This window comes from Nymphalis io, chromosome 1 (assembly GCF_905147045.1).
Source record: "Nymphalis io chromosome 1, ilAglIoxx1.1, whole genome shotgun sequence".
NCBI classification, from domain to species: domain Eukaryota; kingdom Metazoa; phylum Arthropoda; class Insecta; order Lepidoptera; family Nymphalidae; genus Nymphalis; species Nymphalis io.
Window position 1 is genome coordinate 13613246 of NC_065888.1, and position 14623 is coordinate 13627868.

The 14623-nt window shown below is 33.0% G+C and overlaps 2 protein-coding genes across 2 annotated transcripts; one reads left to right on the plus strand and one right to left on the minus strand.

Annotated features, from left to right (window-relative positions):
- The first annotated feature begins 10274 nt into the window (after window positions 1–10274).
- Window positions 10275–11665, plus strand: LOC126770383 (mediator of RNA polymerase II transcription subunit 27). The gene has a single exon (XM_050489784.1). It carries the CDS (start codon window positions 10326–10328, stop codon window positions 11223–11225), a length of 900 nt encoding a protein of 299 aa, XP_050345741.1. The 5' UTR covers window positions 10275–10325; the 3' UTR covers window positions 11226–11665.
- Window positions 11620–14529, minus strand: LOC126770227 (RCC1-like G exchanging factor-like protein). The gene is made up of 7 exons (XM_050489506.1): window positions 14304–14529; window positions 13936–14114; window positions 13365–13556; window positions 12939–13141; window positions 12542–12714; window positions 12202–12366; window positions 11620–11998 (listed from the first exon to the last, which is right to left on the minus strand). Exons 1-7 carry the CDS (start codon window positions 14413–14415, stop codon window positions 11661–11663), a joined length of 1362 nt encoding a protein of 453 aa, XP_050345463.1. The 5' UTR covers window positions 14416–14529; the 3' UTR covers window positions 11620–11660.
- Window positions 14530–14623: the final 94 nt, after the last annotated feature.

Consider the following 14623-nt stretch of genomic DNA (forward strand, 5'->3'; position numbering starts at 1 on the left):
CGTTTCTTTTTTACATATGTATAACATTTTGTGAAGTTAAATCATACATAACTATGGTAATTTAGGAGGACCTAAAATTATTTACGAGGATAACTTTTACAGATATTTTTTCAGTGCCGGCGTTAGGGGGGGGGGGGGGGGCGCTAGGGCGACGGCTCGGGGCGCCAAACTAAAAAAAAATATGTGAAAATTTAAAAAAGGAGCTTTCTGCGTCCACGTCGTTATCTCTGGATTACGATAAAAGGAAAATGAAATTCCCTGGATCAGCAAAAAATTAACACTCAATTATGATTTTCTTAAGTGGGCACCACAAAATTTTTGCCCGGGGTATCAATGGCCCTAACGCGCTGTATTTTTTTAGTTATTTTATAACAGTAAATAATATTTAAACATCAAACCCTACTTACGTTTTGTCAGAATAACGGATAGAGAAAATTTAACTGATTCATATTTGCCACACAAATTCACATGATCATTTTTGTAGAAACTGAAATCAGTGATAACAGCTGGTCTGTGATGACTGTCTGTTAGTTTTTGCACAAAACGAGTCAAAAGTATGTTTTGCTATTCGTCAGATGACAGGAAACTAATGGACTCGACTGCTAGGGCGGATCTAGCTGAAGCATAATACATCTGTATAGCGCTTGTAGTTCATTGGGTCAATGCACTTAAGGTAGGGAGGTAAAAATAGATTGCTATATAACGCAAAACAGCAATACTTGATATTGTTGTGTTCCGGTTTGAAGGATGAGTGAGCCAGTGTAATTACAGGCACAAGGGACATAACATCTTAGTTCCCGAGGTTGGTGGCGCATTGGCGATGTAAGCGATGGTTAACATTTCTTACAATGCCAAAGTCTATAGGCGTTGGTGACCACTCACCATCAGGTGGACCATATGCTCGTCCGCCTACCTATACTATAAAAAAAACCTTAATTTCTAGACAATGGATCAATACTTGGAAGTATAAACATATAAACAACTACTTAAGTTATAAAAATATTTGTTATAGATGCTACTATGCTATGCTGTTTGTATTTATATTATCTATGTTTGACAAACTAGCATTATATTATTTATATTTATAATTATTAATAGTAAATGTGTTATTTAAGAAATAGTAGTTAGTTATTACTCTATATTTCGAACCAAAAATTATTTATGTCTAATAGAACCGAATGTTAATTTTGTAATAGGGCAAACATAGGGTTTTTAATCTGTGGAATAAAATACGAACTTAAATATGTTAATTGCTAAAGTAGAGGGATTTTAAATATTCATATATATATATGAATCACGCCTTAGTCTTTTTAAATTTTTTCATACACTCATAATGATGCATATCAAGATATTATTAAAGAAAAGGCTACGATAACATTTGTTTTATCAAATTAAAATACTCAGAAATGTTATAACGTTTCAATTCAACATCAAATAGAAGATTTTTCTTTCGAGTACGTTTTTAAAGGCACTTTCGAATTGTCAATCTGTCATGTCGAGATCACCATCATTCATCCTGCGACAAAATCAAGACACTTAAATCACGCTTCATTATCCTTAATATAAACTTTGTACGTAATAAATATAATTTTTCATTGCTTATTTTGTATGTTAACATTTTTTAAATCAGGAAATGTAATAATAACAATTATAATATTATGGCCGAAGCCGAAATGGGCCAGTGGTTAGAACGCGTGAATCTTAACCGATGATGGTGGGTTCAAACCCGCGCAAGCACCACTGAATTGTCATGTGCTTGAATTGTGCTTATAATGTGTGTTCCACCAAACCGCATCTCTCCTTTCTCCTCAAAAACGGAGAGTAGACCTTTGCCCAGCAGATTCACATTTACATTCACATAATTTATTTATGAACATCGATAGGTAAGTAAGTGTAACGCTTCTATACTGAATAATTTTTTTGACTTTGACTGTGTTTGTAATAAAATATAAAATATTTAATCAAAACTTACGTGTGTAAAAAATAGTAGATGAAAAAAATTAATTATTCAAAAGTACCTACTTGCTAATTTGCTTGCATGTTGTTTACCTAAATTAATAAACATATATTTTAAATACTTTATAAGGAGAATATATAAAACGAATGTTATGTTATATACAATACTAATTAGCTACATTTAAAGTCTATTTTCTAGTACCGATTTAAGAAAACTTATTATATTTAAATATATGCCTTATCCTCTAAGGATTGATTGTTTTCTTCTTCTGAAATTATTTTACTAATGACCATACAATTGAAGTAAATCATTAAAATCTATTCACAATCGGCGAATGTTATTGTAGCATAAAATGTAAGCCATTTTGATAACCTTTCCTTTTTGAAATAAGATATAATATTAAAGCAAAAGCATATGCTCTTTCTAATACAAACCTCAGACATACAATCGTTATATTCATATTCGACTCATTATAATATCACTAATATTGTCTTACTGTCTGAACGCGATAAATTTATAAACTACCGAACGGAATTTCATACTGTTTTCACCAAAGAACGGAGTGATTAATTCTTATTAATCTATATATCTATATAGTTTAAGTGTGTATAATTCATTATGGTTTATTTGTAACTTTGCTGACCTTTAAGGATGATTGTAGAAAATGTCAACAATCATGCCGACCAGAAGATTTACTAGTTTCGCCGCATAAACCAAAAGTTTGCATATCTATTATATATATATAAACGTTTATTTAGAACCTTATCCTACCCAAACGCAACAATTAATATCTATATTTTATTTTGTTTAAATATTGTAACATAATGTAAAACACGATTTCATGCAATTTAATATTACTTCACAAAACGTTAAAAAAGATACAAGAATGAATGAAATCGACTCGAAAATATATTTACTTAGCTGTTCGCATTCGAGTAACACAAAGCACTCATAAAATGTAGAAATGTAGCGAAAACTGCGCAACGTTGGATACGTTCCTGTATCTGTATATATATTCTCGTGTTATGTGAATATTGTTTGTGGAATTCGTTATGAATCTCCTGTAAAAAGGTTTCATATTCGTAAGGAATGGGTACGAATTAAGTTGCGCTTAATTTTAAATGGTGTCCTTGTACTATAAACATATTGCCAATCTTATCATCTGTAAGAACATGATCGAAGCTAATTAGAAGCAAGGATAGGCACCACCAGGCAAATCCAGTGTCCTATTGAAATAAAGAAAACTATTATTATTAATCAATTAGTTTTCAACCAACTTAGGTAAACATTTTAACAATTTCAGTCTCGGGCATGAATAAAATCTTTGCTATGCCAAAATTTTATATAAAACTTTTCTAAGTAATTACTAAACTAAATTATAAAAGTATATATTTACAGTAACAGCCCGTTAATGTCCCACTGCTGGGCTAAGGCCTCCTATCCCTTTTGAGGAAAAATATATTTATATATACCTAAATAAAAAAACCTCTAACACAAATAATATCATAAATAGTAAAAAGTTTTCAACACAAACATACAATATTTTAATGACATACAGGCGAACTCATACTTTATTCATGATTGCTATTTGTCAGTTCAATTGTCTTACACAACATCAGTAATAGTTACTAAAGATAAGGACAAAACATTTTCACTATATGTACCTAAATATTTCAAATAATGCGTATCTAAAACACTTAAATCAATAGAACATTGTTTTACCGACATACAAAGATCATCCGTTCATACGTAATACGGAAAATTTGATACGAAATTCCGTCGATCGGCACTTATCGATCTCTAATAGGCTGTAGACTTTTAAAATATAAACATATTTACTTTGTTCTGATGGAAAGGTGACTAAACTAGAGCAACTACTGGTGGTAGGGCTTTGTGCAAGCTCGTCTGGGTAGGTACCACCCACTCATCAGATATTCTACCGCAAAACAGCAATACTTGATATTGTTGTGTTCCGGTTTGAAGGGTGAGTGAGCCAGTGTAATTACAGGCACAAGGGACATAAAATCTTAGTTCCCAAGGTTGGTGGCGCATTGGATATGTAAGCGATGGTTGACATTTCTTACAATGCCAATGTCTAAGAGCGTTGGTGACCACTTACCATCAGGTGGCCCATATGCTCGTCCGCCTTCCTATTCTATAAAAAAAAAAGCAATTAAAAGCACAAAGTAATCACATTAAAGGTTAACTCTTCGCATGATAAATGGTAAACTTGATAACTTCAAACCGCACATTGACTAACCTTTCCTACCATTAATACAAATAAGATACACTTGAAAACCTTCTTAATACACAAGCATTTATTTCGTGGCTCTTTTTTATAAATTACAATATTTATTATAGTAAATTGTTAGTTACAGTTTTAAAATTCAGTTTATTCAGTTTGAAATATGAGTACTCATAGTAAAAGGTGCAGTGAAAAAAAAGTTTTTGAAAATAACACTAAAGTGACATCGGCAGATTACGTGTAAACAATATTGTAAATTGAAATAAAAAAAACGCCGCTAACTTGTCTATACAAATTGCATACAATTTTCTAATTGTTCCTGTATTACGCATTATAATCAGTTCTTGAGTCTGGGTGGACAGACTTCGGTCACCGCCTTCTCAAACTCGTTTCCCTATCCAGGCGTCATCCTGTGGTGGGACCGAGGGCCTTGCCTTCACCGGCCGGGCCAAGAGGAGACAATCTCAATAAAAAACAACCGGTGGGTCGCCCAAAGCGACGGCCGCAGGCGAGGTCACGGTGGTGAGCTAACGCGTTCCCGTAACTCCGCCACCATGCGGTGAGGCGGAAACGAGGAGGTTTTAGTAAGTAGGACGGTGGCCTTCTGACCCGTGAGTCCCACATACCTATCCCGGCCGTGTTCGGGCGGGAGGCGTAAATGCCTTTCCTCCTCGAAAAAAAAAAAAAAGGCTATAGCTACTTATACGTTGGAAGTGTGCTCCGCGTGAAGAGCCGAGATCCTGGTCCGTGAAGTCGGACAAGACCTGTCCCTGCGAGCAATCGAGTCGGCGATTTTCCACAGGGAATCTGCATGGAGGGTCTTAGCCTCCTACTGTGAGATCGTCATGGTCCAGAAGGAGACGGTGGAGCGGGAGCGCGAAATGGCCGATCCTGCTCGGCGGAAACGACGTCGGCGTCGTCTCGGCCCTCCCACAGCCCCGACTCCCGGGGCTTAAAAGATAGGGCGTAACCCTGGGGCCATCGATGCGTGAGGTGGGTCACGTGTCCTAATTCAGACGGCCCTAAGGAGGACGGCAGCCGTGGTTGCCTCGCGCGGCCGTACGCACTAGCGAGGAAAGCGAGGGAGCAAGATCACCTTCGCCCCCTAAGAAGAGCTCCACCGAGCCACGAGCGGAGCACAGCACGTGAGGCCGTGGATGTGTTATATCATCACGATCCCGCAGCTTCTCCGATCCGTGCCGAGGAAGACCATCGCCGTAGTGTTAGTGGGTAAGAATCGCACATAACCCTGTCCCCCCCCATGGGTGCCGGATACCTTTCTGAAGGTTTCCACTGCGTGAAAAAAAGGCTATAGTTACTTTATTAAAAAAAATCTAGTGGACCATGAAGTTATGTGAAATGTACAAGTAATAAGCAATGATTATGATTGCCAAATAAAAGAACATAATTCAAATTTTCTTCTAACTTGTATTTATTTTACAATATTCCACACAATTTAAAAATTTGTTTTATTTTCTGAGACATTATTATTAACTATTTGAAAGAAATTTTTTTAGTGAAAACACAATACGTTCCTGATATAAGCATGTAACTTTCATAACATAGAGATATTTAAACAGCAAAAAGGAAATGATTTATTTATTTTATTTTTTATTTATATACAAGTTTTGTTTACAAATCTTTCACAAGCTCTGAATTCTAAACCAGCTTTTGCTTTGTATTGGAAGTCAGTTCCTTCCCAGATTTTAGCTGCAATAATAAGTTTCTTATTACACTAAACAAAAAAAATACTTTTTTAATTATCAATGAAAGCTATGTATGTACCTATTTAATTTTATGTGAGCATGCTTATGTGTGCGTGTGTAAGAATATGTCTGGATATGTGTGTTTGTGTGTAAGGTAGCGTGCTATGTGTGTATATAAGTACCTATTTCCTTAAATCATAATGCATTTAATTAATGCCCAGAGCACAGTCATGCTGTAAACTCAACAAATAAAACAAGCTCATATCTGCTGGTTCTCTTTATAAAAGCACATAATGTAACATTTTATTTAAACCTAGTTTAATATAGTTTTATTTGAATTCCCTGAGCCGTGCCGCCGGCGGCCTCGCTTGCCTTACTTGAAACTTGATAACGTTTCTTCTCGAAAGCCTATGTCATTCAAATGTTTTATGCTTCATTTCTCTTACATAGTGAAAATATCTCCACCACGCTGCTCCGCTGCGGCACATGTGCCATAATTTCATACGTCACATACACATTTCAATATAAATGTAACTCGTAAAAATTCGCGGATAAATGCCGGAATTTGAACCACGGTTACGCGTCGGTTGAGGTTCTGCTCAGACGCATTAAATTCATATCATAATTCATTTAATAGCTACTAGGACCTTGTCTGTTATTTTGTAAAACAATTACATCATGCATTATTAATAGTTATATGTTAACCTAAACCCAACATCAGTGTAATCCATAGTCTACATTTTACATGTAACTTAGTACACAATAATTCAAACTCAAACAGCACTAAAACCAAAGCTACAATAGCAGTAATACTTCATGCGTTCAATGTTCATTGTTGGACGAGCCGATTCGAAACAACAGTTTCGGTGGATATTAATGATTCATTCAAACTACTTAGGAGTACAATGATTTCGTTCGCCAACCTTTGAATTATGATATTGCCTGAACTAAACAAGTAAGTAATTTTGGAACCGCACCTTTCGAAACCTTCATTGTGTTTACGGTGGCTTATCAAAGTAATTTGCGACAACGGTGCCCTAATATTTTAATTTACATACAATACTACGTTAAAACGGCCCTAACATTTAGAATGAAGGCGTGAATTAGTTAAATTGTTAATGCATTAGAAAGTGTTAATACTACTATAGTTTAGTGTGATTTGCATTGATATTTAGCTTTATAGTCCCTTATCGCGTATATTAAAATATATCTTTTAATTAATTAAAATATAACAATGATATCTCGTATAAGCTCTATTTAAGTTACGCATTTAATCGCAATAATTGTAATCAGTCATGATTGTTATTAGTTTATTATATTTGTAACATTTAGTTACAAATATAAACATATTCTGAAAAAAATAGATATAAGATTATACAGCAGAAGATGGTCGACTAAGTACTCTTATAGTGTTACGACACTCTCGGGCGCAGCTCGCAATTTTTATCTGTTGCGTCTCTCGTGCACAGCAAATGCGTAACAGTCGAACTTTTGATATATAATTAAATATGTTCTTCTTTTTTTATTTTAAGCTTAAAGATAATTTATTAAGATTTCTTAGATTCTTCTGTCCTGGTTGACAGTGCTTTTTTTAAATATGAATGTAACGCTAAATCCTCTTTCGCCATTGCTATTTAATGTGGTTAGATCACACATATGCAAGCTCGTAAATAATATATTTATCTCGCAGTACGCCGATGACTTTGTCTTATACTCAATATGTGATAATGCACAACGAGGTAGTGAATCATTATAAGCTGCATTAAATTTGGTATCCAGACTTTTAATCAACATAGGTTTAAATATTTCAATTTAGGTTAGGCTAATAAAAGTAAAGTAGTTATTTTTAAATCTGGCTATAAACAAGATAATATAGACTTAAGGATTGATGGAATATCATTACTTGTAGTGGACACATATAAATATGGTTAGATCTTACAATTTAGGTAGGGTTATGGTTAGATCGATCTTTGAGATGGTCTAAACACTTAAACGAACTTAAAGATAAATGTTTAAAATATATTAATGTCTTTAAAGTATTAGCAGGGTCGCGATGGGGAATTCACCCTACCCACTTAAGACGGCTTTATCTTTCACTTATTCGTAGCAAGTTGGATTATGCATGCTTTCTATATGATAATAGCCTAAACACACATTTAAGGAAAATAGATATTGTTCAAAATTGCTGTATGCGAATTATTGGGGGTTTTATAAAGAGTACAGCTATACATGTTATGATATATGATTGCCAAATTAAACATGACCGAATCAAAAAATAAAACAGTCCTGAGAAGAACCGGCGAAACAAAACCCGCGGTTTTTTTGGTCATATTTGGTAATTGTTTACAAGTCTTTAATAATATTATAAATGCGAAAGTAAGTTTGTTTGTTTACTTGTTTGCTTCTTAAGCTTTCGTCTTAACTACTCAACCGATCATCATGGAAATGTGCATAACGTTGTCAGGAGTACAGAAAAGAACATAGGGTACCCAACACCTTCCACGCGGACGAAGCCAGCGGTGGAAGCTAGTTTTCAGTATAACAACGAAAACGCCGGGAGGTGGGAGCAAATAGCCAGGGGGCAATCGTTTCAATCCCAAAGTATGGTATATTCCACGAACTCACTAATCGTATAATAACCGTTAACCTTTTCTCAAGCTAGCGTTCCTTTTCTTTTTTTTAAATAGCTCACAGAAACATTTCGAACGCTTTCTGGAAAACTATACATGCTTAGCGATTGATAGGGATAGCATTAAAATACTTGTAATTTTTAAACCGTACTGTATTGTCCCATTTTCAAATACGCGCTACGCTGCAAACTATATCTATCTATATAATAAAAATACTCATTCATCGATATATTTCATCGGTCGAAATACCAATCATATCAACCACACTCTGAAAGATACACACACTCACTCAAAAAAGAGTAACTACACAACCAAACACATCTATACCCTATGCCAACCGAAGGAGTAAAAATAAACAAACCTAAGATTTATATATTCCATACCATTTACTAATAGTTCTACTTTTTTCATGATATCGGGTAAATTCGATTTCAAAGTCGTATATTTGTCTTTACTCCTCTTGTAGTTGGCTGAATAGGCTAGAAAACATTGCTGCACTGCCTACTTGCATGCACTTTTTATAGTTTTTTTTTTTTTATTATTTACATAATATTTTTTTTCAATTTAGTTTCCATATTCAGCTTCATGTATGTTATTTTTTTTAGAGTTTTAGTGTCTCCTCTTTTCCCTTGTATCGTAATCGTGTGTTGATACTTCTGTTTACTATTATTTTATATATGTATTCAATCGAAAACAGTAATTGGCACTATTTTGAAAATATTGTATTTTTAATGTCAACCCTTTTTTTTGTAAACTGATGGTGGCTTACTTAAAGATTCAATTAAAAACTACCTTACTTGGTCGTTTTAACTTGATTTGATGGAAAAGGTTTGTTATATTCATTCCTTTATTTTATGATTATATAAAAAATAGTTTATTTAAAGCAAAATATAAATCACACACTTAATACAATAGCTAGGTTGTTTACTGAAACGATATCATTATTGTATCATATTTCCGGTGGCATCCACACTATGCAAGCTTGTGTACTGGATACCTTGTTACGATTTACAAAGTGTTTCACATAACGTTAGTGGTATGTCCTTAAAACAAGTATGTAAACAATGAACAAAAAAATGTAAGTAGATTATGCAAGAATAAATATAAGTAATAAAATTATGCAAAACCAAAATTTGAACAATGTAAAAGCTAAAAAGGGGCTCTTTAACTGGTTAGTCACATTTTCGTATGTATATATATTTTAATGTATTTTATTTTATAACTTTTTTTTATTTATTCTTGGGTAGTTTATATAAAAGTGAAATTAATGGATTAACACGTTTTGCAATGCTTTTAAATTTTAACATATTATAATAATCCTCACTCCTCAGAGCTAATAACAGTTGTGAGTCAAATTAAATCGTTTCTTTGAATAACGTTTTGTTATTAAAAAAAACTTAATAATAATATTAAAAAATGAATATATGATTTCCTTAAAATATCAATTTATTTATCTATTTTATCATTCCTCGTAACCAGTACAAAATTACAGCAATAGATATTACAATTTTGTATGTTCAATTTATTATATTATTTTATTATAAATATAAATAAGTATGTGAAATTAGTTAAGAGTAATAACACATGTCACTTTCTTTAAAAACTAAACAATATTTTTTATTATTAGTAGGCTGTAGAATGTACTGTGTACCTACTGTTGTATGCTATTTTTACCACCGATAAAAAAAAAAACAAATGTCAATGTCAAATAGACGTAAGTTTTGAAAGAATGAGCGTTTTGTTTGGCAAATCTTAAAATAACAAGGAGTTATACTAATTTTGTCAATATGAATCAAACTATTAACGTAGATCAACTGAACTCGGCATTAACTTCGCTGAGAACTCTTCGTTCCAGCGTTAGTCACGTATTTGAAACATTATCAAATGGACTTCGAGCCGATCACGGCGAAGACGGCAAAGACAAGTTTTTGGTAGAGCTGCAAGAACTTTTAAGTAATGTAAATATAAATTTACGAGACTTAGAACAAACTGTTAACGGGCTACCTATACCTACAGCACCGTTCAACCTTGGTAACACGACATTTTTGAGCCAAGAAACAACACAAGATCGACAAGCATTATACACTCAACTAGTTAACAGTTACAAATGGACGGACAAAATTCACGAATACAGCTCCTTCGCGCATACACTGCTGAGTCAGAACTCCTTGAAACGATCATACATCAACTCTGGAAGTACCAAACGTCGTGGTAAATTGCAAAGTAACCACAATGTAGCACCCCTACAAGTAGACAATGTAATAAATAATATAGATAGATCATACAACGATATGAAAATCACTATTTCACGACCTTTTGCAAGCAATGCTGTCGTCCAGATAAATTTAAGTCATGTTCTAAAGGCCGTTGTTGCATTCAAAAGCTTGCTAATGGAATGGGTGATGGTGAAAGGTTATGGCGAGACTCTTGATTTGTGGACGGAGTCACGACACCATGTTTTCCGAAAAGTTACTGAAAATGCTCATGCTGCCATGTTGCACTTTTATTCACCAACTTTGCCGGAGTTAGCAGTGAGGTCATTTATGACGTGGCTCCACAGCTATGTTAACCTGTTCAGTGAGCCATGTAAACGTTGTGGATGCCACCTTCATCACACTTCCATGTTACCCCCAGCCTGGCGTGACTTCCGCACACTTGAACCTTTTCATGATGAGTGCAAGCAATAGTTAATGTGGTATTGAAGTGGAAAGCTTGAAGCACTGGTATGATACTTGTGTTGCAGCTTTCTCCTTCAATATCTCAAGTTAAAAAGAAACAGTTACTGTGAGTTGTGTTATATGAAAAAACAAGAACTAAAAATCATTTGAGACTTCAAAATCTTTAATAAGTTATGAGTAAAATCTAAGTAATGAGAAAAGCACAGAACTATTATATTTGTTGTATAGTTATTGAGGGTATTGATAGTATTTTACTATAATATAATAATCAAAATAAATGTTTAAAGTTTAAGCTTAATTAATATGACAAATTACATTATAGAGATTTCTTCAGATTTCTACAATTGTATTTTTATAGTTATAATATTAAAAGAAATTATAGGGTGTAAATAAAACTACATCATTTAACCATTGTATAGTTATCTAAAAATATAAGAACATTAACTATGTAAAAGGCTGACACATTGCAATAGTATGATCAACACTACAATCTACTGACAACACATGTGCGCCAATACTTATTTTCAAAGGAAAATGTTGGTCCTTCCCATGCCCTAGGCCTAAACAGCCATGTCTGTTTCTACCCCACATGTAAAGATCTCCATTGTTGGTTACCGCTGCCAAATGTCCAATACCACATGCAACTTTTGTCACCATTTGTTCGGGGTTAAACTCATTCCTCCCAAACAATGGTGATGGTATTTGCTTGGGCTCGTTAGCGTGCTGTACATTGGGTCCTAGTCCTAACAAACCAAACCCCCATACAAAGACATCACCATGTTCTGTAAAAAAAAAAAAACAATAATTAAATAATACAAAAATATTACAAAATCAAATTTATCATTGGTAGTAAAGTAGTTTTGATTTTTATTTTGTTACTTATTCTAAACAAATTATTTGTATTACAAGAAACTGTGTAATTTTTATTCATTTGCTACATTTTTCTAACATGTATTGTTATATACTTATACTTCCAATTACTTACCATTACAAATGAGACAAAAAGAACCACCAGCTGCTACATCTACAATCTTCCCTAAGCCTTTTGTAAATTTTACTAAAGCATATGACATGTTTACTTGTTGCTGATTTGTAGCCATTGGCACCTGTCCATATTCTGAATTTCCCCAACCGAAAAGTTCGCCATTATCTGTGAAAAAAAATTGTCACATGGTCTTAATTACTAACATCCTTATTTATACACATTATTTAGAAAGTGCTTAGTGAATTATATTATAATATATAATAGTTGACTTTCTGTCTTCATTCATCTCCTTAAAATATTCATAGGTAAAACTGGAGTATCTGTTAAACTGGCAACTTACCATTTAATGCAAGCACACAGTCAGCAGTTGAAGCAACTTTGACAATCTTTTCACTAGTGATGTCTCCCTTAACAGCAGCTGGGTAACCTTGATTTTCATATGTACCAAGGCCCGTCTGACCATCAGCTCCCCACCCGCATGAGTATACCTTTCCTGATTCTGTGATGAAGAGACTGAAATTTATAAAAATTTTTTGGTTATGATTTACATTTAATCCTATTGCAATGTTTCAACTGGATCATGTTATAATTGCTTCTTTGTAATTATTACTTAAAAAATAATTATTAAGAACACATTAAGTCATCAAGTGTTACATTAATTTAAATCTGAAACAACCCTAACATATTATAGTAAAATTTCTAAATGTATAATTATTGTTTGGTCTTCTTTACTTTACCTATGATCTTGTCCACAGCAAATGTCAACAATTTTTTCCTTTCCTAGGCTTTTTATGTTATGGGAAGCCATACTGCCTCTGTATTCCTCATTAGCATTTATTTTTCTACCACACTGACCATATGCATTGTTACCTAATGTATAAACACCTTCATTATCAGTCAGTATAAGAGTATGTGCCCTACCCGCTGCTAGTCCTGTGATCTATAAGATAAAATTGATTTAAGGGTAATATACAACTTGTTGTCTTCAGAATAAAAAAAAATAGAATTTATACATAAAATTACATTAAATAAATTAATGTATAATTCATGTTTTAATGAAAAACCTTTGCATGTTAATAATCATACACCAGTCTATATAAATATATCATATGAATTAATTGTATATAGGAAGCGACTGATTTACCTAAAATCTTATCTCTTACCTTAGTCTCTAATGTATTATATGGTATGTAAATAGGTGCAGGACTTAGCAACATTTCCAGAGGTCGACCAATCCTAGGTGCATGATAGCCAATCTGTGAATCTGTATTGATACCAGTTCCAAAAACTTTGTGCTGCTCACTTGTTTTAACTGCTGCCACTGTGAAGCCATAGCCACATGCTACTTTTGTAACCTGATGTATGAATGGTGTATTAATTTTTAATTATAATTAATTGTAGAAGTAAACAGAGAATAAAATACCCCTTTAAAAGTATATTATTTAACTTTAATAATTATGAATACCTTCAAAGATGTTAAACATAAATAGAGTGTGTTAGAGTTAACTGGTATAACTTGTACTGGTACTTTTTTAGCGGTCATTTGTGTAAATTCAATACATCTTCACTTAGTTAATAGTTATTTGATGTATATAATATGTTAAAAATATCCTTTAACACTGCAATTATTATGTATGTTATTTTCAACAAATTCTATTGCAATAGACTTTAGCTTCAACTGTCCATCAAACTATTCTTGTCATATATTTTTTATATTTATACAATAATACTCACATCAAACCTTTCACAAAAGCTAGATCTCTTTGGATATGAGACAAAAGTGAAGTCATTTCTGTAAGATTTCTTCCCTGACTTCTTGCTCCTTGGCATGTGTATGCCGAGGGCACCAGTTTCTGCTAATCCCCATATATATACCCTTCTATCAGAACTCTTACTAACAGGATATTGAAAAACTAAAAAAAAATTTGCAGAATTCTTCATTAAAATGAGTAAAATGTGATTGTAGTGCTTTCATTTAAAGTTGAATATTTATCATTATGATTAAAATAACCTATAAATAAATATTAAAAGAAATAGTCATATAAAATTAATAATTTTCATTTTAATTATCTTGAAATATAAAAAAAGATTAATGTTTTTACTTGGTAACTTTTCCTCTTCTCCGGGATCGTGTATTTTCTTTTTAGTAGTGGCACTACGCCTAATTAAGAAACTAGGATATCTTCGCTGCCCAAACAATTTAATTGCATTCATTTTTTCATATTAGTATTAACTATTAGTTATCTAATTGCAATTTACTAAGTGTTTTAAAATTGTAAATACAATTTCGCTCTCGTATTTTTTACATTTAAAATAATTCTGACACATGGATAAGAGTTGCAAGTTTCTAAAATAATAAAATTTTAATCGTAAAGACGACCACTGGCTTGCAAAATGTGTTCTTTTTAAATGTATAATACCA